This window comes from Saccopteryx bilineata, chromosome 6 (assembly GCF_036850765.1).
Source record: "Saccopteryx bilineata isolate mSacBil1 chromosome 6, mSacBil1_pri_phased_curated, whole genome shotgun sequence".
Taxonomy (NCBI): domain Eukaryota; kingdom Metazoa; phylum Chordata; class Mammalia; order Chiroptera; family Emballonuridae; genus Saccopteryx; species Saccopteryx bilineata.
In genome coordinates this window covers 21,619,612-21,647,136 of record NC_089495.1, presented here as the reverse complement: position 1 = coordinate 21,647,136, position 27,525 = coordinate 21,619,612, and the positions used below count along the sequence as shown (strand labels likewise).

The following is a 27,525-nucleotide window of genomic DNA, read 5'->3' as shown; positions in this document are numbered from 1 at the left end:
CTGGTTTGGCGCAAAATAGGGCCTCAATAAATATTTATTAAATGAATTGAATGGTTGTCTGCATTTCTTCTTTTGTGTAGTTATTAGCTCCTACAATGAAACCCAGCCCCCTTACTTAATTCGGCCAGTTCCAATACAGTGTGGATGTAGGGTTAGTGAAATGGTAAGAACGAGTAAGGGAAGAGAGCGAAGCCAACACAGCGGGAAAGAAAAATCCATAGAGGCGTAGAGCCAACAAAGAGCCAGACGCAAAGGAACCCAACCAAGAGGCCCCCGGGGCCGCGGATCCGCAGCCAAGACCCACTCCCCGCGCGCTCCCAAACTAGGTCCAGATACCGGGCTCGCACCCGGCGAGGTGCCCCCAGCCCCGCACCGGGCGCCGGCCCCAGGGGCGGTGCCGGGAACACGCGGCGCCTCCGCCGGTCACGTGGGGGCCGATCCGCGGGGCGGCGCTGCCTCTTCCCGATCGCACCCTCCCAGTGCCGGGGACGCGGCGCTCGCGCTCCCGCCCGGGCCCCGGGAAGCAGAGACAAGGAGGCGCCGCCGCCGCCCCCTCCTCCCGGCTGCACCCCGGCCCTGTTCCCGCAACATGCCCGCCGCGGAGCCGAGCGCCGCCCTCCTCCTGGAGCTCGCGGAGGCCGCGCCGCTGCGGGCCGCGGGGCCGCGGCTGCGGGGGTAGCGGGGCCGGAGTCGGCTCGGAGGCGCGGCGAGGCGGGCGGAGCGGGAGGAGGAGCAGCAGGCATCCTCCGCGGCGCGGCGGGCGGGCGGCGGGCGGCAGCCCTGCGGCCCCGGCGCGCCCATGGCCCGGGAGGAAGGAGAATGCGAGCGGCACTCCACGCCGGCCGTCGCCGCCACCCCTCGCGCCGCGGGCTCGGCGCCCCCCGGAGCTGCTCGCGTCGCTGCCGCTCCCCAGCTGCGGGCGCCCGGCCGCTGGCTGCGCTAGGACCCACAGCCGCCGGTCGCCGAGGGGTGGTGGGGAGAAAGGAGCGAGCGCGACCCGGAGACTGGCGCCCGCCCGGGCGCAGCGTGGCATGTAGCTGTGGGCTCCCGCGCGCGCGGCAGGGTGTCGGCCCGGGGCCCCGCCATGGCTGGGAAGGACAGTGGGAACCTGAAGACCGTGAGGCTGTGGCGGGACGCCGCCCTGCGCGCCAGGAAGCTGCGGAGCAACCTGCGCCAGCTCACCCTCAGCGCGGCCGGGGGCTGCCCCGGGGCCGACCAGGTCGACTCCCCCGAAGCCCCCCAGCTTGTGCTGCCGGCCAACATCGGGGACGTTGAGGTGCTGAACCTGGGGAACAACGGCCTGGAGGAGGTGCCCGACGGGCTGGGGTTGGCGCTGGGCAGCCTGCGCGTCCTGGTCCTGCGCAGGAACCGCTTTGCCCGGCTGCCCCCGGAGGTGGCCGTGTTGGGCCACCACCTCACCGAACTGGACGTGAGCCACAACCGGCTCACCTGCCTGGGCGCGGAGGTGGTGGGAGCCCTGCACGAGCTGCGCAAGCTCAACCTCAGCCACAATCAGCTGCCCACCCTGCCCGCCCAGCTGGGCGCTCTGGCCCACCTGGAGGAGCTGGATGTCAGCTTCAACCGGCTGGAGCAGCTGCCAGACTCCCTTTCCTGCCTCTACCGCTTGCGCACCCTCGACGTGGACCACAACCAGCTCACTGCTTTTCCCCGGCAACTGCTGCAGTTGGCAGCCCTGGAGGAGCTGGACGTGTCCAGCAACCGGCTGCGGGGCCTACCTGAGGATATCGGTGCCCTGTGTGCCCTTAAGATCCTCTGGCTGAGTGGGGCCGAGCTTGGCACCTTGCCCGACGGCTTCTGTGAGCTGGCCAGCCTGGAGAGCCTCATGCTAGACAACAACGGGCTGCAGGCTCTGCCCGCCCAATTCAGCCATCTGCAGCGGCTCAAAATGCTCAACCTTTCCTCCAACCTCTTTGAGGAGTTCCCGGCCGCGCTGCTGCCCCTGGCAGGCCTGGAGGAGCTCTACCTTAGTCGCAACCAGCTCACCTCAGTGCCATCCCTGATCTCAGGCCTGGGCCGGCTCCTCACCCTGTGGCTGGATAATAACCGCATCCGCTACCTGCCGGACTCCATTGTGGAGCTGACGGGCCTGGAGGAGCTAGTGCTGCAGGGGAACCAGATCGCTGTGCTGCCGGACAACTTCGGCCAGCTTTCCCGGGTAGGCCTGTGGAAGATCAAGGACAACCCACTGATCCAGCCCCCCTACGAGGTCTGCATGAAGGGGATCCCCTACATCGCAGCCTACCAGAAGGAACTGGCCCACTCCCAGCCGGCCGTGCAGCCGCGCCTCAAGCTGCTCCTGATGGGCCACAAGGCCGCAGGGAAGACCTTGCTCCGTCACTGCCTCACCGAGGACAGAGTGGAGGGAAATGAAGGAGGTGACAGGGAGAAGAGCTACCCACCTCCACATCCTCCCGTGAGCAAGGGCATCGAGGTGACCAGCTGGACAGCCGATGCTTCTCGGGGCCTGCGGTTCATTGTGTATGACTTAGCTGGAGATGAAAGTTACGAGGTGATCCAGCCCTTCTTCCTCTCCCCAGGGGCCCTTTATGTGCTGGTGGTGAATTTGGCCACCTATGAGCCCCTGAGATTTCCTACCACGGTGGGCTCCTTCTTGCACCGGGTCGGGGCCCGGGTGCCTCACGCCGTGGTGTGCATTGTGGGCACGCACGCAGACCTGTGTGGGGAGCGGGAGCTGGAGGAGAAGTGTCTGGACATTCACCGCCAGATCGCCCTGCAGGAGAAGCATGATGCCGAGGGGCTGAGCCGTCTGGCCCGGACGGTGGACGAGGCGCTGGCCCGGGACTTTGAGCTGCGCTCTGCCAGCCCCCATGCAGCCTACTATGCGGTTTCAGACAAGAACCTCCGGAGGCGCAAGGCCCACTTTCAGTACCTGCTCAACCATCGGCTGCAGATCCTCTCCCCCGTGCTGCCTGTGAGCTGCAGGGACCCTCGCCAGCTACAACGCCTTCGGGACAAGCTGCTCTCGGTAGCTGAGCACCGGGAAATCTTCCCCAACTTACACCGAGTACTGCCACGGTCCTGGCAGGTGCTGGAGGAACTGCACTTTCAGCCACCGCAGGCGCAGCGGCTTTGGCTGAGCTGGTGGGACTCGGCCCGCCTGGGCCTGCAGGCGGGGCTGACGGAGGATCGGCTGCAGAGTGCCCTGTCCTACCTTCACGAGAGCGGCAAGCTGCTCTACTTTGAGGACAGCCCGGCCCTCAAGGAGCATGTCTTCCACAACCTCACCCGCCTCATTGACATCCTTAATGTCTTTTTCCAGAGGGATTCTTCCTTGTTGCTGCATAAGCTGCTCCTGGGGACCAATGGAGAGGGCGAGGGGGAGGGGGACAGCTCCCTTGTGGTGACACTGCCCACGCCGAGCCAGGACCTGCTCCGGGCCACCCAGCTCCATCATTATGTGGAGGGCTTTCTGCTGCATGGGCTCTTGCCGGCCCATGTCATTCGGTTGCTGCTTAAGCCTCATGTCCAGGCCCAGCAGGACTTGCAGCTGCTGCTGGAGCTGCTGGAGAAGATGGGACTGTGCTACTGCCTCAATAAACCCAAGGGCAAGCCTTTGAACGGGTCCACGGCCTGGTACAAGTTTCCGTGCTATGTGCAGAACGAGGTGCCCCATGCAGAGGCCTGGATTAACGGGACCAACCTGGCTGGGCAGTCTTTTGTGGCTGAGCAATTGCAGATTGAATACAGTTTTCCCTTTACCTTTCCACCTGGGTTGTTTGCACGCTACAGTGTCCAGATCAACAGGCACGTGGTGCACAGGTCGGATGGGAAACTTCAGATCTTTGCGTACAGAGGGAAAGTTCCTGTGGTGGTGAGTTACAGACCTGCCAAGGGGGTCCTGCAGCCAGATACTCTATCCATTGCCAGCCATGCGTCATTACCAAATATATGGACGGCGTGGCAAGCCATAACCCCCTTGGTGGAGGAACTGAATGTCCTGCTTCAAGAATGGCCTGGACTGCACTACACTGTGCACATTCTCTGTTCTAAGTGCCTTAAGAGAGGTTCGCCCAATCCACACGCCTTCCCAGGTAAGCAGAGAGAGGGAGGTGGCTCTTCTGTGCTGTGTTTTAAGAAACATATTTGTTTTGAAGATGTTTGTTTCTCATTTGTAAGATTATTTGCTTAACCTCGCAGGCTCCCAGGAAAGCTTCTCAAGGTAAATACAGGGTGATGTGGGGACAAGCAAAAGGCAGTAAGTCCGTGCGTGAGCAATATGAAATAAGTTCCCAGTCTCGTACTCTCCTACAGGAGAGATTCAGACTTCCAAAGTGGGGTCCAGTCAGAACAGCTGGACGTCCTTTTCTCCCCTCTTCCCAACTTAGCCCACCTTTCACGGGAGGAGATTTCAGGTGGTTGCACGGGGGTGCCGGACATTAGTCTCGTGCTGAGCCTGTGCTATCATGCTTATTAGACGCATCTTGAAGGGTTTGAGATGCTCTGAGTTGTCTATTCTCATATTTTGTTGTTGTTATTTAAATTCAGAGTGTAGTCATAAAGTAAAAATCATTGCTCACTTTTCTTAGGGTATTCTAGAGAAGAATATTTTGCAACTGGGGTTGGATTACTAAAGGCAATAATATTGATATTAATCAGGGATTAGTTAAGACAAAACTTTATAGTGCATGACTAAATCCTGGAATCACTGTTTTACTCACCACACTCGTGGACAGGAAGGATGGACTACTGAGATTTCTGAGGGGAATTTCCTTGGGTATTTCCTGGCAATTTTGTGCTTTACAAGATGTCTTAAGCTTTGTATTTTGGTGTTAGACAGTGGAACTTTTTTGAAAGTACTTTGTAAGAGATAGAAGAGACAAAAAGCTGCCAAGAATTTTTTCTTCTCTTTTAAGGAGTGTTTTCCAACAGACTTCCTTCCTCTCTTCCCTTCTCCTTCCTTCTCCTTCCCTCCCTCCTTCCCTTCCCTTCCCTTCCCTTCCCTTCCCTTCCCTTCCCTTCCCTTCCCTTCCCTTCCCTTCTCCTTCCCTTCTCCTTCCCTTCCCTTCCCGTCTCCTTCCCTCCCTCCTTCCCTCCCTCCTTCCCTTCATCTCCTTCCCTTCTCCTTCCCTTCCCCTCTCCTTCCCTCCCTCCTTCCCTTCCCGTCTCCTTCCCTTCTCCTTCCCTTCCCTTCTCCTTCCCTTCCCTTCTCCTTCCCTTCCCTTCTCTTCCTTTCCCTTCTCCTTCCCTTCCCTTCCCTTCCCTTCCCATCTCCTTCCCTTCCCTTCTCTTCCTTTCCCTTCTCCTTCCCTTCCCTTCCCATCTCCTTCCCGTCTCCTTCCCTTCTCCTTCCCTTCCCTTCTCCTTCCCTTCCCTTCCCTTCTCCTTCCCTTCCCTTCTCTTCCTTTCCCTTCTCCTTCCCTTCCCTTCCCATCTCCTTCCCTTCCCTTCTCTTCCTTTCCCTTCTCCTTCCCTTCCCTTCCCATCTCCTTCCCGTCTCCTTCCCTTCCCTTCCCTTCCCCTCCCCTCCCCAAGAACTTCCCTTCCCTTCCCTTCCCTTCCCTTCCCTTCCCTTCCCATCCCATCTCCTTCCCTCCCTCCTTCCCTTCCCTTCCCTTCCCTTCTTCTTCCCTTCCCTTCTCCTTCCCGTCTTTTTCCCTTCCCTTCCCTTCTCCTTCCCTTCCCTTCCCGTCTCCTTCCCTTCTCCTTCCTTCCCTCCCCATTATAAGTGAATGGGAGAATTCCAGGACTGGTTGTCTGGGACTTTTTGAGCCTGTAATTGGCATCCTGAGTCTTCAGTTTGGAATATGTCCATTTCCCACATGTGAAGGCATTCTTTGGAGCAATTCTTGAAACAACTCAGATATTTGTGGAGCAGGCTTGGTTAACAACATTCCAGCTGTCCTAAGGACAACCTAATGATAGTATCGTTGCCAGTCTCCCCCATCGAGAGATGATGAAATGGAAGACAGCTTTACCACTGTGATCTTTGTCCTACTCTGAATGTAGCTCATCAGAGTATCAGGAAGGAATCAGACACCAGTATTTCCGAAGGTAACCTCTTCTCATTGCCCTAGATCTAGGCTGAGTTTAATTCTTCAGCTTGAAAAAGCCACCATATTCAGTTACCAGTCAGCTGAGCCATCCATTCTGTATGATTACCTGGTGTCTTGTCACAGTCTGAGACTAGTAGACCCTTCAGTTTGTTTTATATGTGCCATGGTATTTTCCTCATGAAAGCAGATACTTCTTTACTGTGTTACTAAATTAAATGGTTGGGAGTTACATATTCACAGAGTAGCTGATTGAAGGTGCTACCTAAAGCCAGTTCTTAATCCAGATGGAACACTAATAAAACTGATGTTATTAATAACAAAGGGAGAGACATAGGTTACTGAACAAGTAAAGGTCTGTGCAGAGGAATTCCAAGAACTTTGAGGAGTAAACAGTGAGGCTGGAATCCCGCCCACCCCCCCAACCTAAGCTGCTTATTTTTTTAAAATAATCATTTAAAACAAATCCATTACCTTGTTATTGTTTGGCTTATTTACCTGTCAGAGGAGGCACACCTGGTGTGCAATCCAGGCTCTAAAGAAGAGATGATTATTTTCAATATAACAAATAAATGGTTGAAAATTTGTAAGATTACTTTATATATTGAATAGGAATAAATCATCAGGTGTTTTTGGTACTACAGACTGTACATTTCTGTTTTATTTATAGTCAGAGAAAGAAGTTACCATTTTGCTTTGTTTCAGATTCTTTTTCTTCCAAAAAAGGCAGAGGGCACAAGAGTTGTAGAAAAAGATGGTTATAGGACATTAAGACAACAAGGAAAAATTAATACATTTTCCTCTTTCATGTATTTCTGTGATAGCCATCAACTGCTCATATTTGCCACATTTTCAAAGCTAAAATTCAAGATTGCAAGAGCTAAAATAATAAAATTAGAAGGTGATGTAGGAACAGAATTATAATGTTGGGTGTTCAGTTAGTTAGGGCACACATTTAAAATATGTTCATCCAGTCCTTAGACTATGAAAATGTATTTTAACTTGGCAGAAACCTCTGAATCAGTTGGTAACCTTTTGTCTTTTTAGAAACATTGAAAGAGTTGGTTACTTTGTTATACATTTTATTAAAGTGTCAAGTTACTCTGTAAACTAATAATTTTGGTACAATGTGAAAAAAACTGGGAATTAATTTTTCCCCCCAGTTTTGGGACATTAAGAGTAAAAAGCATATTACTGTCTCCCTAGATTTTATACAGAAGAAATGTAAAGTTTAAACCTTATTTTGTGAAAAGTCTGTGTTGGCCCCACCATTGTCAATAGGACAGTAGATCTAGCCTGAGCTGCACTAGCGTATGTAGTTGATCTAGGGAAGGATAGTGCTAGATCTATTTCCTCCCTCCCTCCCTCCCTCCCTCCCTCCCTCCCTCCCTCCCTCCCTCCCTCCCTTCTCCTTCCTTCTTTCCTTCCTTCCTTCCTTCATTCCTTCCTTCCTTCCTTCCTTCCTTCCTATCCCTCCCTCCTTTCCTCCCTCCCTCCCTCCCTCCCTCCTCCCTCCCTCCCTCCCTTCCTTCCTTCTCCTTCCTTCCTCCCTCTGTCCCTCCCTCCCCCCTCCCCTCCCTCCCTCCCTCCCCCCTCCCCTCCCTCCCTCCCCCCTCCCCTCCCTCCCCCCTCCCCCTCCCCCTCCCCCCTCCCCTCCCTCCCTCTCTCCCCCTCCCCCTCCCTCTCCCCTCCCCTCCCTCCCTCCCTCCTCCCCTCCCTCCCTCCCTCTCTCCCCGTCCCCCTCCCCTCCCTCCCTCCCTCCCCTTCCATTAATGAAAGAAATGCCATGTTTTGGAAAATCCTCCATTGACAACCACTTGGTTTCAGAAGTCCTTGTAAAAAAGTAAGATCTAATTACGTTGACAGAGAGATGACCGATTTGTCTCCTTTAAGACAAATGGGTTGAGCGACAGATGCTTTTGGAAACTTGAAGGAAAGGCCTGTGATGAGCCTTAAAGGTCAGATGTGTGAGTCTTCCCCGCTTTCTGCACTGACCGACTGACTGTTTGGCCAGCATCCTACAGCGTGCTCCCTCCGCCTTGTTTTGGATGTTCCGGAGTGAGTTTCTTCTGTGTAATATTCATTTATGCCTCTGTTCTTTTTTTTTACCAATAAGACATCTAAACCAGAAAAGCTGACTACCCGTGAGGTTGGGTATGTGGAGTACTGAGTAAGACGCAGAGGCTAGGACATAGGCCTGCAGCAAGAGCCTAGTGCATTGCTATTCCGTTTAAGTGGTAGAATGAATGCAGTGTGTTCTCAAGTGGGAAGAGTGTGTCTGAGGGAGTTGAACGTGGGTTTAGAGTAATTTCTCACTAGAATGTCCTACTCTTTAAGTTATTAAAGGTTAGTTTTAAGAAAAATTGGGAAGCGGTAGACAGAAAATTGGTATGTGGTCTTTAGATTGAGTTTCTTTCATTCACTAATTAATTCGATGCCTTTTCATATCTCCTGTCAAGCGCCTTTTGCCCGAGTTCAGTGTCTTGCGCACCGTGTACCTGTCTGAGGCGCTCCGGGCATTGTGGCTACCTCTGCCCTTGTTTGTGGACGCCAGCTCTCTTGGTTTAGGTGGTTTACGTGGGAAGCTTTGTGGCTTCTTCCAGAGTCTCTCAGGTGTTGGCTGAATGACTGTTCGGTCTTTTGTGAGAAATCCCTCTTGTCTTTATTAGTCACATATAATGTCAAATTCCCAGGTGGTACAGTACTGATCATCTTGCTTTGTCCTGTGCCCCAACTCCCTTCCCCCATGCCCCCGATGCCCCGATTGTCCCCATTGTCACTGCTTTACCGGTAGTCCCCTTGAATAGGCCCTTCATTTTGACCACTGAACCAAAGCAGAATTCTTGCCTTATTATGTCTCCGCGTTAGAGTTACTGGAATTTGAGCATGACCTAGTTGTTTGGATTGAATTAGTCATTGTTTTTAATTTCACAAAGGTTATTAAATATCTTTTTAGTTTGGTTTTATTGATAATGATGCATCTTGGCTTTTATTTTTGCAAACAGTCCTCTTTGAACTCTCCTGGGCTTTGTTTCATATAAAAATCAAAACTTCAATCATGCAGTGGGGGAAAGAAATACTGTGCATGGTAGATTCAGAGTCCAGAAAGGCCCTCGGAGAGTAAACTGTATTAAGTAGTAGGCAGGCGCCTCTTCTTTAAACTTTAAAGTAGCAGCATAAGTCTGTCGCGGTGCAAGCAGCTTACCTTTCCAAGAGAAAGTGTTTTTATTTGTTAACAGAGGTTTATTGTCATACTCTGCTGTCCCCTGCTTGTCTTGTTCCCCAGTACACTTACCTGACTATTTTATTTATTTATTTTTTTTCTGAAGCTGGAAACGGGGAGAGACAGTCAGACAGACTCCTGCATGCGCCCGACCGGGATCCACCCAGCACGCCCACCAGGGGCGAAGCTCAGCCCACCAGGGGGCGTCGCTCTGCCATGACCAGAGCCACTCTAGCGCCTGGGGCAGAGGCCAAGGAGCCATCCCCAGCGCCTGGGCCATCTTTGCTCCAATGGAGCCTTGGCTGCGGGAGGGGAAGAGAGAGACAGAGAGGAAGGAGGGGGGGGTGTGTGGAGAAGCAAATGGGCGCTTCTCCTGTGTGCCCTGGCCGGGAATCGAACCCGGGACTTCTGCACGCCAGGCCGACGCTCTACCACTGAGCCAACCGGCCAGGGCCATGACTCTTTTAATTCTTACTTATTTACTTCATTTTAACACCTAAAACATTTATAGTGTGTACTTCTCTGGGTTTTTCTGGGGATTAAGTGAGAGAATGTGTTGAGAAAAATGTTTATTCCCTGTGTGTTAGAAAGTTATATGGGGGGGGAATGGGGACTTATATTGGAGTCTCCATCCACCCATCAACTCGCTTCTCTCCGTGGAGCCTGTTAGGATAAAGGACCTGACCTTGCCTCTACTAGGGTACCCCCCATTTCTTTAATACCAGGAGGCAGGTGCCATCCTCATCTCTTGCCCTCTCTGGTCTCTTGCAACCTTGGCACTGGCTGCGTGGGCAGAGAGGAGAGTTGCCCCGTGTCTGTAGGCTCTGTGGAACGCACCCCCGGTGGGGTCTGCTCAGGCAGGCCGGCCAGGTCTGGCCAGGTCTCCGTTCCCCCTGGTTTCACTGCTCCGACTGCAAACCCAGCTGCTGGGTGGTTCTCAGGCCCGCTTTCCTTCACTTGATCAGGGAGGGATGAGGAGGCCCTGTTTGGCCTGCATTCCTCATCTTTCTTTTGCTAAATGAAGCTGATCCTCTGAGCTTGTGCTGCACAGCCTAGCCTGCAGAACCCAGAGTGATGGACAGGCATCTCAGACAGCCACGGAATAGTCCTGATGACGTGTCTTTGTTGAACCGTAGACCCTCTCTGTGTAAGGCACGGCAGTGCTCCTCTGCAGTTATGTACTCTCTTCCTCTGAGCTCTGATGTCCCGTGTGAAGGCAGGACACACTCCCTGGGCAGCACCTGGCACAGGGCCGAGCAGCTAAAAAGCGGCTCAAAGCGGGCTGGTTATTTTTACAGAACTCAAGAAATTCTGGTGTTTCTTAATTGACTCCTTGGCAAAGTGCTTTTTATGGGGGTTGTTGATGACCTCTGTCTTAAAGTGTGTACTTTAAGGTAAGCATATATCATTTTCCCACAAGATTTTTCTGCTACATCTATTCTTGCCCTTGGTATCCAACTCCTAACCCTTCCAGAAATGGGGTGGTGGGGGCAAGAGTGGGCAAGGGGCAGCTGTCAGGATGCCGAGGCGAAGGGAGGGAAAGGAGAACTTGTTTTCAAGCATTCAGTGTCCGGTGGCCTCCTGCCCCCTGAGCTCCGCCCCCTGCATTCACCTTCCCCTCCTTGAGGCAGTGAGCAGCCCCTCCCCAGAGCCTCCCATTCCCTCGCTCTTTCTCACTAACCCCACTCCAGCCTTGTGCCCCCTGCACTCACCTTCCCCTCCTTGAGGCAGTGAGCAACCCCTCCCCAGAGCCTCCCGTTCCCTCGCTCTTTCTCACTAACCCCACTCCAGCCTTGACATTGGCCTCTCAAAGAGGGAACCGATGGGTGGTGACAAGGGTGGAGGTGTGAGGGTGGTGGCCCTGCAGGAAGGATGCCTGTCCTGGCTTGGACCGGCTGTTTCCCCTCCTCCACGTGCTGTCCCATCTCCTTCTAGAAGCTGAGTAGGTACTGCAGTTCAGGCTGCGGTTTGAGTTCATGGAGAACCCTGGAAGGGCGGCCGCCTGCACTTGAATCAGAGATGGCTCCATGTGTGCTGTGGCTAACAGCTCCCAGACACCATTGCCAGCAGGGCTGACTGATTTGTGGAGAGGGAGAAGAGAAAATGTTTAGGTTATTGTTGGTCAGATAAGTTTGTAAATATGATATATATGTTTGCTCACTTATAGTTTGCATTGGGTGTGGGGACAGGCTGTAAGCAGGCAGGGTGGTTATAGCCTAAGGCTTAGTTTTAAGACTAAGCTTTTCCCCACACCCTTGACTGATTGCATGATGTGGGGTGGTGCACTCTCATGAGGAATCCCATCAGATAAGTGACTTTGTATCAGAGACTTCCTTGTTTGTATACTATATATTGGATTAAAAATTTTGATTTCTGCACTATAAAGTGGGGCAGACTGGGAGCTTGCTCTCTTGGTTCCTGAGATTAGCATTAGAGAGGAGAGCAGAGAAAGGCCACGTGGAGGAGAGGAGAAGCAGCAAAGATGGCAGAGTGCTGAAGGAAAAGCCAGTTTGTGTAGAGTTTGTGCAGAGAGAAGGAGATGGGGAACAGAGGTGAATAAGGCTGGTGAGGTAGAAACCTTTGATTCTCGGAAACTCGGATAAGTCAGTGGCTTTGGGATCCCTGAATGGAAAGGGAAGTGTTTTCCCACTCTGTGTATTTCTTGCCTGCTGGGTGCAAGCTAGGATTAAAGATGATGGCTCACCAGTTCTTGGCTCCGTTGTTTCATTACCGTCTGTACGAATCAAATGCGAACCTGCATGGGCCAGGCGGCTGTGATGGTGGCCGTGGCTACTGGCTTTACAGGGTTTTGTTTTGTTTTTTTTTCACTTTGAGCACTGAATGCTTCAAAACTTTTTCTCATTGCCCTTTCTTAACATAATCTCTTAGCTGAATGTATTGATGCTTTGTTTCTTATGGAGTAAATTAGCAAAAAAAACCAGAAATCCCCCACCCGATTTATTTTTCTTTAGCCGCAGATTTGCAGAAGGCAGAGACGATGAAAGCGGAGAGTTGGAGTGGGGACTTGGAGCAGGGCAGAGGGGCAGGGGTCCGGGTGGGGGGCTGGTGGTGGAGTCCCGTGGGCACTGGGAGCCCGGAGGCTGCTTCACTGGCCCCAGGAAGGGACTTGGCGCTCTAGGGAGGTGGCCCCGGGCACCCAGCTGTCCAGCGCTTCCTTTGCTGTGCAGATCTGCTCACAGGCCACTGGAGGGAAGGGCACTGAGGAAGGGGAAGCTGGAGCTGTGTCCGGACTGCTCCTGGGCTTGTGTGTGCTCCTGGGTGGGGGCTCACTGAGTCAAGGCTGCTGCTTCCTCTTCCCCCTCCTTTTATGGACAGTCAGAACAGCAGATGAGCCATTTTTAAGGAAACAGCTCCGTGGCATGTAGTGCATTCCCAGTGTTGTACAGCCAACCACACCGTTCTGTCAAGTGCTTCATCAGGCAGGAGCAGACAAGGTGGGTGGCTTCGTGCCTGGGGCAGATTGGGGATTTTCTTGCAAAGTCTTTGTGACAATTTTCTGAGGCATGGTTTAAGGAGAGAAGGGTATTTTCATCTAGTCTGGCCTCGAGATGACACATTGTTGAACATCTTTTAATCTGGCTGCCTGGGAAATCCTCTTACTCAGTGTTGATGAGAGGACATGGGGCCTTCTGGTCTGTTTTGTGGCATCTGTGATTTAATGGGGGACTGACACACGGCAGAGCACATGGAAGGGCAGCACACAGGAGCACTGTAACTACCATTCCGTGCAGTGCCCTTTCGCACGTAATCTATGGGGAGAGCTCTCTAATGATTAGCAAAGCCTTAGGCAGATGTGAAAGTTAAGGGGATTGCAGGTTTCATTGATTCAAAATTAGGTCATCACCAAATGAGACCACAGGCGTGCCATAAATGTATTGTCTGGATTCTGTCATCTTTCCCTGTTGAATACCGGCTGTACACAGAAGTCTGTACTGAACTAGGAGCTTTAGAAGAATAAAATAAAATACCTGGCCTTGGCCATGGGGAGCTAAGTAGCAACTTTGGTTGATATCATTGTTGATTCTTGTATATATGCAATCTGACCACATACAGAGAAATTCACCTGCATGTTTGAGTAATTACTGAAAAAAAAAACCCACTGGCCTTTCACTGAGAAAAATTGGCTACAGCTTTGAATTTGCTCAACTTAGTCAGTAGGTGGAAAGACATGCCCAGGCCATTCTTTTGAATTGATTTTCAGTTTGAATCATTTGTTTTCAAGAAATTTCAGGCAGGTCTTGAAATACACAGGACGCTGAAATAGGACAACACCTCGTTTCTGAGGGTTTCTAAAAACTGCCCGAAGCACTCAGCTTTCCGAGGGGAAGATGCCTCCTCTTCCAGGAAGCTTCCTGTTTCTCCGAGTTGCCTATGGGTTTGCCTTTGTTCTGAGAGGGATTGAAATCAGCAGGGACTTCAGAACAGCGCAGACTGTAGGAACACGGACTCTAAAGGCAGTGTCAATTAAACTGGGTGCTGTCATCATGAAAGTATATGGCTGCTACGTACAGGTTTCTTTGAGTGTTAAAGGCGTGATTTCTAGTTAACCAGATGAGAAAAGAGGACCGGTGTTTCAAATTAGAATGACATTTAAAAAGGCAGAGGGATAGCCTGACCAGGCCATGGCGCAGTGGATAGAGCGTCGGACTGGGACGCGGAGGACCCAGGTTTGAGACCCTGAGGTCACCAGCTTGAGCTCGGGCTCATCGGATTTGAGCAAGGCTCACCAGCTTGAGCCTAAGGTCGCTGGCTTGAGCAAGGGGTCACTCGGTCTGCTGTAGCCCCCCGGTCAAGGCACATATGAGAAATCAATCAATGAACAGTTACAGAACCACAGTGAAGAATTGATGTTTCTCATCTCGCTCCCTTCCCGTCTATCTGTCCCTTTTTCTGACTTCCCTGTTTCTGTCCCCCAAAAATAAAAAATACAAAGATAGAGGGATATAGATAATTCAGTATGCTCTGTCTTGGGGTAGGTATGTGTGTATAAAAGTGTTTTAGCATTTAGCAATTGTAATAAGGAAGAAGCTTCTATATTTAAGTAACATTTATGGGCTGGTAAAAGTTAGCCAATGACCAAAGCGGGCCCATAAATGAGTTCTGGAAGCATTGTCCGAGCCCGGTCCTTTTCCCATCAGGCAGGGCTCTGTTGGGGCCGTGGGAGAGATTTACAGCTGGGAGAGTGCAAGGGTAGTGTCGAATGATTTGCTTAGACTTGGATGCGAGTTATTGTTGGGCTGGCAGCACACCTGTCTTGTAGATGCGTGTCTCAGGGTGCCACTGGAAACTGTCTCCACGTCGGAGTCTGGGAGGACAGGAGTGCGGGTTATTCTAACAGCCAGGTGGCCGCATGCTTCTGTAATCCCTGGGAATGTATCCTAGAACACTGGTTTTCTTTCCTCAAGCCTTAACCATAACAGATGCTGTGATAGAATCTGACTTACAACAACTAGCATTTTAGTGTGGACTAAGTTTCCCTGTCTTTATACCCTGTGCTTTTTTTGTGATACCACAAACTGACTAAAAATACTGTTTTTATTATTATTATTATTAATTTGGCACTAATGGAACATCATATTTTATGATTTTATGCATTTCATTAGTTTGGACACTAGCACAGTATGAGAGTGTTTTCTTGTATCTTAATTTTTTTTTCTTTTTTAATTCACTCTTTTCAATTTTATTTTAGATTTTATTTATTCATTTTTAGAGAGAAAAGAGAGAATGAGAGTGAGAGAGAGAGAGAGAGAGGGAGGGAGAGGGAAGGGGGGAGGAGCAGGAAGCATCAACTCCCATATGTGCCTTGACCAGGAAAGCCTAGGGCTTTGAACCGGTGACCTCAGCATTCCAGGTCAACGCTTTATCCACTGCGCCACCACAGGTCAGGCTTTCTTGTATCTTTTATCATATCATCTTGGGAGTCTATCTTCCCTTGCCCCTTCAATTTATCAAAATTATACCTGGTTATGTTGTAATTGAAATCCTAGGAAATGCAACATACTTAAAAATTTTACTTTATATTTTGTTTATATTTTGACTTGAAACATTTGGGATTTTGTGTTGCATTTTCAAGTGGAAGCATTATCGAATAGTGGTTAGTTGCAAGGGCTCTCGAAGGAGACTGCTGGGTTCAAATCCCTGCCCACCCCTTGTTAGCTGTGGGACTCTGGGCATCCTCGTAGCCTCTGTCTCACGTGGTGGTCCTAAAGATTGCATTAATGCACGTAAAATGCTTAGAACAATGCTTCACACATGGCAAGAACTCAAGAGATGTTACCTGCTGTTGTTCCTACTATTAATCGCAGAAAGCACAGGTTTAACTATATACCAATCTGATAAGCTTATGGATAAACTCTTGTTTTTTCATAGTAGTACAGTACAGTGTGACCTCTATAAATATCCTATGCTCTTTTAAAAATACATACCCCCCTTATTAAAACAAATACAAATTTGGAGGGTAAAGGGAAAGAAAAAAAGGAAAAAAAAACAGTCACAGCTGGTATCTAACATAATTACACATTTTGCTTTATTTATTTATTTTCAATTTTTTAAGATTAGGTTTAGTGAAATACATAATTATAATAATATTGTATAAATAATTTAAATATTTTTTTAACCTAAGCTATCATGAATATGATTTCATGTTATTAGTGTCTACACAGTAATTATACATGCTTACAAATAGTACATCAAGGGATTCTTACCTTTGTTTATTCAACCATTGGATCACTTAAGTTGTTTCAGGTTTTGTTGTTATGAGTTATTCTGTGGTGACTGTGTGTCTGTGTAAAAGCTCTTTCTTATTTGGGCAGTAACCCCTGAAGTGGAGTCACTGAGTCAAAGGCAAAGCGTGTGTAAGGTCCAGTCCATGATTATGTGGCTTGTCTCGAGAGGACACAGGTCATACTCCTACCTGCGGAGCACGCAGGTAATTCATCCAATATAATATGACCGATCCCACTGCACAGCCTCAGCACTGGGGGTCATCTTAACAATGTACCAGCAGTGAATGGAAAACAGTATCTCACTGATGGTTCAGACTGACTTATGAACATGAATGTTTTCCTCTATGAATACTGCCTAATTGAGTTGCTTCTTTTGAGAGTTGTCCGGTCATGACTTTTGCATGATCGTCTTTGTGGTATTTTTTTAGTCACAGTGATTTCTTATCACAGAGTTCAGTTTACATGAACACTTGATGTACTAAAGTTGATAACCTTTTGTCTATCATAATTAAGGTGTTTACTTTCTAGCTTATTTGCCCTTTTGATGTTTAAAAAACTTATGTTATCTTGAAGTTTCAAATTTTATTCAGTACAGTTCATTGATGGCTTCCTTTGTGATGAAATGAAATATTATTTTTCTAAATTCAAAGATGTAACAGAAGGAATTACAGAAGGAATCACAGCATACCATAATATCTATACCCATAGAAACTTGACTGATAATAAGATAGTAATGTCTATACTTGGATGGTATATTCAGAAGCAGAAGTCTCTCATTCACAGTCCCATTTCCGGGACTCTGTAAAATGTTCCTGGAGAATTTCTTTGAAGGAAAAGAAAATATATTTGCATATATTTTAACCTGAAAGAGATCATGCATAGTCATTGTTCTGCACTTTGCTATTGGTCTCTTAAAATATATTTTGAATAAAAAAATAAATCAATTAAAATATATGTTGAAGATGCTTCCATGTGAACAGTTACAAACCTGTGTATAATATGGAATATGCAATTATATGTAGTATATAACATAATAGTCTAAGACTACTGCTTCGTTAGTTCTGTGTTGACAGATCTTTGATTCTTTCCTGATTATTTTACAGATTGTAAGCCACGTAAGTTCTCTACCTTCTAGAGTTTTGAAAAACACTCAATCTCACTTCCTTCAGAGTTGGTAAGCCCTTTTGTGCACAGAACACGTTTGAGATGCAATTAGAAAAAGACAAATGTGTGAGACAAAATGGTGGGACTTAAAAAAGGAGTTTGGGAATTATAAAAGCTTAACATCGTGATTTAAAATAAAAGTAATCTTTTTAATTGGCTTTTGTGAAGCACATTGGAATACAGTGTTTTGGGCATAATTATGCATTTCACAGTTTAATTCACCCATTATAATGTGATGGAATGTTTAGACATAGCAATAATGACAAACCTTGTATGTCTACAAATAAATGTACCACTGATTAAAATGAGACAGTGGCAGATAAGAACAATGCTGTGTCGGTGTGAGAAATTAATGAAAAATAATTGGTAACGAGCTGTGTTTCACTGACTCAAAACCTTGCTTCTACCTCAATCATCATGTGAAGGCGAGCCCGCCTACGCCAGTGGGTGGTTTTCATTTCTGCCCTACACCCAGCCCTCAGAGCTCCACACTGTGTATTTTCTGGACTTCAGCTTGGTGAGTTATGCTCAGCAAATGAGCCTTGCATGGATCCTGGTACTAGGAGGCGTTCACAATTGAAGTGATTATCCACACCGTTTGCTTTTCTGTGAGTGTAAGTAGTAAAGAACGGGTCTAGCCCAGCACTCTGAAATGTGTTTGACCTGTAAAAAAGTAAACAGTTAAATCCTGTTGAAGTGGCTTTTGTGTTTAAAAGATACTTAATTGCATAGTTTGTTTAAACCTAACAAAATCACCCAACCGGGTTCTTGGAGAAAGAGATTTTTTCCCCCCCACAGGGCTCATGGAAGTGTTTGGTCTTCAGAGGCCTCCAATCTCACACTATGTGCCCAAATCAGTGCAGACGGTAAAGAGGAAAGAGCAAGCCACGTTTTTGGAACATGGTGTTAAAAATATCTTGATTCACCTTGGCCACACTTCTGCACGGCAGAGCTGCAGTGCCTCTGATTCAGGGGGCTTGTGGCTCCTAAGTTGCCTGGGAAAGAAGTACAGAGAGAAACGTGAATTTCCCAGGAGAACACTCCGATGCCTGAAACAGCTCACTGGTCTGCTGAGAGCTGGGCTGTTGTGTGCCCAGGGTGAGTAACAAAAACTGGGCTGCAAAGCCCCTGTGGGGTGCATCTGTCCCCTTCACCGCCACCGTTCACCCCCAGATGGCTGGCCCTGGTTGCGCCTCTCTCTAGACTGAGGCAGGTGTTTCTTTTGAATTTTCTCTTTTGTTATTAAGCCTCTGTGGCTGTATGCCTTTTCCCTCTCCCCCAGAAAAACACACACATGCACACCCTCTGGGTATTCGAAGGTAATGTGCATTCTCTCTGGTCGCTACAGTATTCCCACCTTTTTTTCTTGGTGTAGGCAAAAGGAAAAATCACTTGTTTTCTGTTTGGTGATTTCAGGAATCTGCCTTTGAGGCTATTGGGCCAGGCTTTACTGCAGCCGAACAGAATTTCTGAGGCTTGTGCTAGCTAGCCTCTTGGGCACTTCCAGGGAACTGTTGCTGCCTCCCTCTGAGCCTTGTTTTTGTGACATGGGGCAGCATGAAAAGCTTCCCCAAATAGCAGGGATGATTGCATTTGGTTGATTACCAGGGTTGTTAAAATTCTTTCACTGAGCCAAAAAAAAAAACAAAAAAAAAAAACAGGTCCTGTTTCCAGGAAGTGATAAAGTCCTGGGCAGCTGGCCCCAGGTACTCCCAGGGAGCGTGGAATACGCCCTCTGTCCTTCTTTACAGTCCATAAATCTCCTGATTTATCGCGCAGTTTGAAGGCAGAGCCCACTGTAAAACCAGGAGGAAGAATCGGGAATGAGAGCAGCATACATTGTTCTTTGTTAGAAAAGAACCCTGCGTCTTTAGTTGTAGACAAATATTTGCTTTTGAAGGGTCTGGTGGTATGTTGGTGGCTTTGTTCACGGCCTTGTAAGGGCGCAGACGCACGAGTTATTCAGATAAGTTTATAATGCTTGGAATCTGGGTGTGTGTGCTACTTAACTTAGGCATGACTCCCAGCTTCCTCCTCCTCCAGCTTAGCTCCTGTCTGTAATGGGACAGATCTGCACCCCAAGCAGTCGACATTGTTGTCTGTGGAGGGGGGCAGAGGACAAATGTCCTCCAGACAGCTAGGGATGAGGACTGCCATGCAGCTTTCTTGCGTGGCATGGAACCAGCATCAGATAAAGTGTCCTTACCTTTTTTTTTTTTAAATTAAGTGAGAGGCAGAGAGATAGACTCTCGCATGCACCCTGGACCGGGATTCACTGGTCAAGCCTCCTACTGGATGATGCTCTGCCTATCTGGAGCCACTGTTCCATTGCTCAGCAACTGAGCTATTTTAGCTCCTGAGGCAGGCCAAGGAGCCATTCTCAGCACCCAGGGCCAAGTTGCTCATATTTGAGCCATGGCTGTGGGAGGGGAAGAAAGGAAGAGAAACAGAAGGAGGACGGGTAGAGAAGCAGATGGTCACTTCTCCTGTGTGCCCTGACTGGGAAATGAACCCAGGACTTCCACGTGCCGGGCTGACACTCCATCACTTAGCCAACTGGCCAGGGCCCTCCTTGCAGCTTTTATCTCTCAATCCAGTAGATTAGGGAGTAAAGAAGCTTGAGTCTCAGTTTCTTCATCTGTGTATGAAGAGAAATAATTGTAATGGTTCCTAAGCATTTTTTCCAGCTGTCAGAGCTTCCTTAGATGTTGTGAGGAGTAAATGACTGAATGGGTGCCAAGTGTCCAGAGTACTTTTTACGAAGTGTTCACTAAGTGGTAGCTCTGAACACCGTTATCCTGTTTACAGGTGAGGAACACTGAGGCCCAGGAGGGCTGAGTAAGTTGGCCCGGGGCATACAGGATTACAGGACATGACGGGGCTTGGCTGTCCTCCTCCAGAGCCTACGCTCTCTGCCTCTCAGGAAGATGATAACTTTCCACCTGTCAAAATAGGTGGTCTGTTGAATGAAACACAGAATAATGTGTGTGACCTGCACATGTTTAATTCTGTGTAAACATTAACTGGAAATCTGCAATGACAAGGCACAGGGCGGGTTATAGAGAGCCGGGGTGAGCAGGCCCTGGTCCCAGGAAGCTAGAGTCTTAAGGAGGTGGAGCTGGCAGTAATAATACAGTTGCAGGGCTGGGTAATATATGCTGAGATATAAAGATCTTCAGCCTGACCAGGTGGTGGCGCAGTGGCTAGAGTGTTGGACTGGAAAGCAGAGGACCCAGGTTTGAAACCCGAGGTTGCGGCTTGAGCGCGGACTCAACTGCTTGAGAGCGGGATCTCTGGCTTGAGCGTGGGCTCACTCAGCTTGAGTGCGGGGTCTCTGGCTTGAGCGCGGGCTCACTCAGCTTGAGTGCGGGATCTCTGGCTTGAGCGCAGGCTCACCCAGCTTGAGTGCGGGGTCTCTGGCTTGAGCGTGGGATCGTAGACGTGACCCCATGGTCAGGGCTTGAGCCCATGCTCGCTGGCTTGAGCCAAGGGGTCACTCATCTGCTATAAACCCTCCCCCCCACCTTAAGGCACATATGAGAAAGCAATCAATGAACAGCTAAGGTGTCGCAACGAAGAATTGATGCTTCTCATCTCTCTCCCTTCCTGTCTGTCTGTCCCTATCTGTTCCTCTCTCTGTCTCTGTCTCAGTCACAAAAAATAACAAACAAAAACAAGAAAGATCTTCAGGGGCCAGAAAAGCCCTAGAGGAAGGGAGACCTCCGAGCCAGGTGTCGGGCTGGCTGGGTGGGAGCAGGTCTGGCCGGGTGGGAGCAGGTCTCCGGGGCTGGCGGGTGGGAGCGGGTCTCCGGGGCTGGCGGGTGGGAGCAGGTCTCCGGGGCTGGCTGGGTGGGAGCAGGTCTGGCCGGGTGGGAGCAGGTCCCCGGGGCTGGCCGGGTGGGAACGGGTCTCCGGGGCTGGCTGGGTGGGAGCGGGTCCCCGGGGCTGGCCGGGTGGGAGCGGGTCTCCGGGGCTGGCTGGGTGGGAGCGGGTCTCCGGGGCTGGCTGGGTGGGAGCGGGTCCCCGGGGCTGGCTGGGTGGGAGCAGGTCTCCAGCAGAGCCGAGATGCTGCGAGGGGACTTTCTTCAGACCCCCCCCCCCCCAACTGTGGGCCACTGAACGGTGGTACACGTCCCGTATGCCCCGGGTGAGGGGAAGAGGGTCATTCAAATTACTGGGAATCAGCAATTTTCTTTATATGTATACATTCCATGTAAATATTTTTTAGCCTCTCTACCCTGCCAGCTAACATTTTTGCACCACCAGAACAGAACTCTTGATACCTCAATATAAAGCTAAAATATTTTTATTTGAGTTGGTGATGTTTCCCCCCTTGGGTGAGAGGGAAATATTGAAGGGTCTGGTGGGGAAATGTCAATTTTACATTTTGTAAGGATACTCAGGGTGACGGCCTGGAAGACAGACTTGAAGGGGGTGTGAATGGAAGCAGGTGGACCACTCCGAGGTAATTCAGACAATACATGGTCCAGGCCCCGGGCAGGTCCTTGGGCGGGCAGGAAGCACTCCCGGAGGCTCACAAGGAGGAGTCCCGGGCCTCGGCCTGGCTGTGAGATCTTGGATGTACCAGGCAACCTCTCTGGGATTCAGAGTCCCCCTTCTCTGTGGGGGAAAGCATGTCTCTTTGGTTTGGGAGTGTGGTGTGGGGATCAGTTTTTAACCACGGTGGGAAGAGAACTGGGGCTTTTCTTTTTAAAACAGAAAGCAGAAGTGAACTGGCAAGATTAATGTCACGGGGCGGATATAGATACAGCCTGCTGACCTAATTGCTTTGCCTGGGTTGCTCAGCCACCGTCCTCTGTGATGGACACCGAGTGAATGCTAGCAGATTTACAGTCACATTTGTAAGGAATGTTATTTGCAGAATAATGAAGTTCCCAGTTCTTAAATTTGCAAGGGTCGCCTAGAAGAAATGAGAGGCTGTGTAAGTATCCAGTAACCTTAGACCACTTTAAAATATCGAAAGGACAAACGATGCCTACAGGGAGTGCATTATGTATGCGGCCAGCCCTGGAGTCCTTCACGGCTGTGTCTGTGGGGTCCTCTTTTGTTCTCGCTCATTTTCCGTGGTGGCGCTTGTAAAAGAAGGGGTCAAAGCAAATCCACTCAAGAAATCTGGTTGGTGTAGGACGATCTTTCTCTTTTTTTCTCCTGCAGTCCTGTTCTGTTAGGTGCTTTTGTTTGTGCTTTGTTTATTCATTATCAAATTGGCCGGCTCTCGGGCGGGTTGGGGGACAGTGGGAGGAGACACCCCTGCAGTGTTAACAGCTGCCGATTGGGCTGATGACCTAGCTTACAGCCGCACAGCCCGCCTGGCCCACTGCAGCTCAGAGCGGTTCTCTCCTTGCCCCTTCCTCCTCCTCTCTGCACCCTCTTTAAATTCTTCAAGGCAGCCTGCCCCCATGATGGCCTTTAGGCCCAGTGTAAACACAGTGTAAGCCTTCACTAATTTTTAACCTAATAATGATACAACAAAATAACTTGGAATAAATTATTAAGAACCCATCCGTGATCTTTTCTCCCACTAATTTTCTCTAGACTCTAGTTGCCATTAGGGAGGATCAAACAGCACGAAATGCAGCTGAGATTTAATTTGTGCTTTCTGGCCCCTGCCCCCCTCCCCTAAAGATTCCTGTAGGATCTGAGCACGGTATCAATGAGGTATTACTTAAATTTCATACATGAAATAATGATGACTCTCAGTGGAAGCCACTTGTCACATTGCTTATTTTAGTCATTTATAACATTGCTTGTTTCTATAGTGACAGCGACAGCCTACGCTAGGAGGGAGGAGCCTCCCAGGCAGGGGTCACGCCTGGCTGTCTGGATTAATGAGAAAGGGCTTCCCATGGATTGCACTGTGGGTTGGTGAGCGTGTCATCATCCCTGAGAGGATCATTTGTGGGCATGTTCAGCAGTTCGGAGTGGCTCCAGGTGGAGGGGAATCCCAGGCCTGCGGCCACCTCTGTTTGGAGGTCCATGTCTGCCGAGGACTGCTTCCCATGTCAGAGTTCCCGTTTACAGCCAGTTAACGATGTTGAGACTGTCTTCAGAGGCTAATATGGCCTTAGCTCATACTGGATGGAAAGAAAATCATTTAACTTAGTTTGTCTGTATTATCACTACACCAGGGGTAGTCAACCTTTTTATACCTACCGCCCACTTTTGTATCTCTGTTAGTAGTAAAATTTTCTAACTGCCCACCGGTTCCACAGTAATGGTGATTTATAAAGTAGGGAAGTAACTTTACTTTATAAAATTTATAAAGCAGAGTTACAGCAAGTTAAAGCATATAATAATAATTACTTACCAAGTACTTTATGTCAGATTTTTGCTGTTTGGCAGAATAAATCTTTTTTTTTTTTTTCAGAATAAATCTTTATAAAACAACTTACTGTAGTTAAATCTATCTTTTTATTTATACTTTGGTTGCTCCGCTACTGCCCACCATGAAAGCTGGAACGCCCACTAGTGGGCGGTAGGGACCAGAATGACTACCACTGCACTACACGGTGCTCATGCAATGCCTAGAAGTGGGATAATATTTAGAGTTAATGCACAGGAAGACATTAGGGTGTTTATTTGCCAAATCCTGTCTTTGGTCCACGGGAATTGACCAAGACCTCCAGTAAGGTCCGGGCACTATGGGAGGTTCAGCAGGATATCGGCCTCAGAGCCCATCCTCAAGGAAATAGTCCTTGTTATAAATGTTATATGAAGATGGTTTCTCCCCCTCTCTCTTTTAAAGTACCTTATTGTGTGGTGCTCACCTTCTCACTTACAGGAAGCGCTTTACAGTTAGTTTCGCTGTGGCACGTCCGAGCGTCCAAGTTGCCACCATCACTGCTCTTATGCTGTGGGGCTATTTTCCAGTAACATAAGGGTGACTGGAACAGGAGCACAGGGATAGCGAGACCACTGCTAAATCACTAAGGGTCGCGAGTGTATGCAGCGGGGACACTCTGGACAAAGTCACAATTCATGTCCCACATGGGATGGAGCAGGATGTCCGGAGATTTCATCACACCCCTCAGAACGGTGTGCAGTTTAAAACTTATGATTGTTCATTTCTGGAATTTTCCATTTAATAGTTTCAGACCATGATTGACTGCGGGTAATGAAACTATAGAAGGCAAAACCACGGATGAGGGGGGCTGACGGTACATACATGTGTGTCTTTATACATTACTTATATATACTCTTAATTGTGGTGGAGATGATGAGACCATTTGTGTTTGGATAAAAGGAAGAAGAAAATACCTAAGTCCAGAAAGTTCACATAGTGTATTTCAGGGGAGAATAGTTGGCATATTTTGTCTTGGAAGATATCTCACTGTAGAGTCAGAGATCTGATAAGAATATTGAATTAGAAGCAAACCTCTCCCGTATTGCATCGACTGCTCAATGGTTAAACAGTAGGGCCATATCTGGAATTTGTTAATCTTTCATGAACTTTCTGTCTAAACCTTTATGGTCTTGAATTGAAACAGGTTTTTTTTGTGGGCTTTTTTTCCTGCTTTGTTTAATGGACTAAATGTATTTTGGGACTTACAGATTTTTTTTTTTTCGTTTTAGAAGTTGGCAGTACTTTCAAAATATTTTCCTTTGCACTGCCTTTTGAAACAAAATAGTAAACAGGTTGAATTTTTTTCTGGATAATTACAAAAGTGTTTTAACCTTCTGACTTGTGAAAGTGTCTTCTTGTAAGTAAGTTTTAATGTTGGGCCTTGAAAGGTGAGAATTTGAGTATACTTCTCTTTATCTCTTGGAGAATCAATTCCCTTGGCTGTTAGGAACATGTATAAATAAAACCATGGCACTGCAGAGCTTCCTGCATGCAGTAAACACTAAGGCGTGCCCAAGGTAGGGAATGTGGCTCATGGGATTGAAACTTCATGGACACCATCCATCAACTCACCCCGACGTCATGCGATGTCTGCTAAGGGCCATGGTTGGGCTCAGTACTGGGGATACAAACATGAACAGGCCAGGAGTCAAAGGCCACTTTAATTTTTTAAAAGTGTTAGTATTCTTAATACTGGAAAATTGAGACCTTGTAAGTAATATAATATTTAACTAATTACTCAATTTTAAGTCTTTGTTTTTTTTTTTATTGTTAACTTTACTATTGATTGATTGATTTTTAGAGAGAAAGGAAAGGGGAGAGAGAGACAGAAACACCAATTTGTTGTTCTACATATTTATGGATTCATGGGTTGATTCCGGTATGTCCCCTGAGCTGGGATTGAACCCCTAACCTTGGTGTATCAGGATGATGCTTTGACCAACTGACCTACTTGCCCAGGGTCCAATTTTAGGTCTTTGGTTTCTTGTCTCTGACCTGAAATACAGGTATGTTCTAGGTTTCTTACTGTGGGTCCCAAAGCCTTACCGGTGATGCTGCTCTTTTCTGTGGCCTAAGGGAGTCCCAGCGGAAAACAGATAGGACATACCACCTGTTTCTTGGCCTCCTTGCCTCCTTTTCTCCCCTCCCGTTTGCTTTCTCTCTTACGATCTTGAAATCGTGGGGAAGAGAAAAGCAGCTCTTCCCGAGATGGTTCAGGTGATTTCTAGGCTGGAGCCATTCTGTGCCAGGCTGCGCCCATCACACCTGCCCGAGTGCCAAGGAGATAGAGTATTGTGAGCCTGGGGCCAGGACTCTGGGGCACTGTCCTTGCTGGACCCCACCTGACCAGTCCACTCTGTGTCTTGCCCAGCTCCCTCAGCTGCTGGTTCAAAAAAGAGCTTCAGATATAAAAGGAGATTTAGTTTTCCAAATATGGGCCCAAAAGTCTTACTGTCAGAACTGTGCACATGAGCAGTGTGTGGGGAGTCCTTCATCTCAGCTGACCTGGCGGGGACGTCCCCTGAACTAGATCTGAAACAGGCTCTCCGGCATGCTAGCCAGCTTTCAGAGCACGCAAGAGGTGAAGACTGCCTGGCAGTGTGTACAACTCAGTTTATTTTCTCACTTGTCTTTTCAGATCTGTTCTGTGGCTGGTGTTCCCCAACTCCTTTCAGATTACCTTGACAAGTCCCTTGATTCAGAGGGAAATAATGGCAGAAAGCATAGTGAATGTTCTAAACACGTGTTCAGGTTTTTGGGTTACATATGAAGATGGGGTGGTGTTTCAACAAATAAAGTTCCGTTTTATTACCCAGTGACCCTTTCTGAACACTCACTGCTTGCAAACCACATTGCTCCCTGCTCTCATGTGGGTTCTTTTAAGGTTTCCAACACAGCTCTGGGTTAAGGAGAGAGCTATCTCCCAGAAGTTTCCGAAACGCTTTTGCTGTGCTCTTCCTGAAGGGGGGTGATGTCCCGTCCGGAGAAACACTTAGAACACTCAGCAAGTTCCTGAGTCAGTATTACAGAATCTATAGGACAGAGACGATTCTAGAATAAGAAATTCTAGAATCATTTTCATTGTGAAGGATAGGGACCTTAGGTGCTAAATTAGGATTTAATGGCGCCTTTGCCTGTGTTGCCGAAAGCACTTGGTAAGCACCTGTAATCCTCTGCTGTAACCTGTGCTCTTCTTCTTCAGGTCTGGTGCGCACCAGACAGGGAGCCCCGGCGAGTCAGATGCCATAACTTACTCATCTTGGTTCTCCCGGGTCCCAGTGCAGTGTTCGGGTAGCCAGATAAAAAATACAGGATGCTCAGTTAAATTTGAGCTTCAGATCAACAACAGCTAAGTTTACTCCTAAATATGTCCCGTGTATACATATGTTGTTAAATTTGAACTTTAGATAAGCAACAAGTAACTTTTTAATATAAATATAGCCCATGCAATAGATTTAACTGGCCACCCTGAATTTTTATTTGCTAAATTGGGCAACCCTATATAAAAAGCTCATTACCTGAAACTTTTTTTTTTAAACCCAAATAGGTATAAGTCTATAATGTGACCACACCTAAGGCAGATCGGGATGTTCACGGGGCTTGTTCTGCTATGAAATACTGGGTAGGAATTGCAATAGGAGTAAGTACCCTCCTTCACAAACAGCATTAGTGAAGACGGACCGTTTCACCAACAACTAGATGGCCGGGACAGCAGAAATACACCTGATCCATGGGTTTGCTAGCGCCTCTGGCCCTCTCTGAGCCAGCCACTCCTGACCCAAGTTTCTGAGGTCAGTGACCGTTGCTTCTCGGCCTTTAGGCAAAGATCAGGTGTAATGGCAGTGACCAGCCACCTTGTGAGATTGTGCATATTCCCTGATGAAATAGTTGTCTGGGATGATGCAGCCTTGGCTTCTGTTTCTCCCCGTGCAGCTGTCCAGTGTTCCCCATCCTTCCTGACAGATGGGCGGGGGCAGGCAGGGCAGGGCTCTGTCA

General features: G+C 48.7%; 1 protein-coding gene across 2 annotated transcripts in view; it reads left to right on the top strand.

The window, feature by feature from the left end:
* Positions 1-953: 953 nt before the first annotated feature.
* Positions 954-27,525, top strand: part of MFHAS1 (multifunctional ROCO family signaling regulator 1) — a 70,926-nt gene continuing 44,354 nt past the window's right edge. For both annotated transcript variants that reach the window (XR_010725962.1, XM_066234055.1), the window contains exon 1: positions 954-4,073. Coding sequence is in view for 1 of the 2 variants with exons in the window: in XM_066234055.1 (XP_066090152.1) it covers positions 1,085-4,073 (2,989 nt within the window). In the remaining variant the exon portion in view is untranslated. The remainder of the gene's footprint in view (positions 4,074-27,525) is intronic.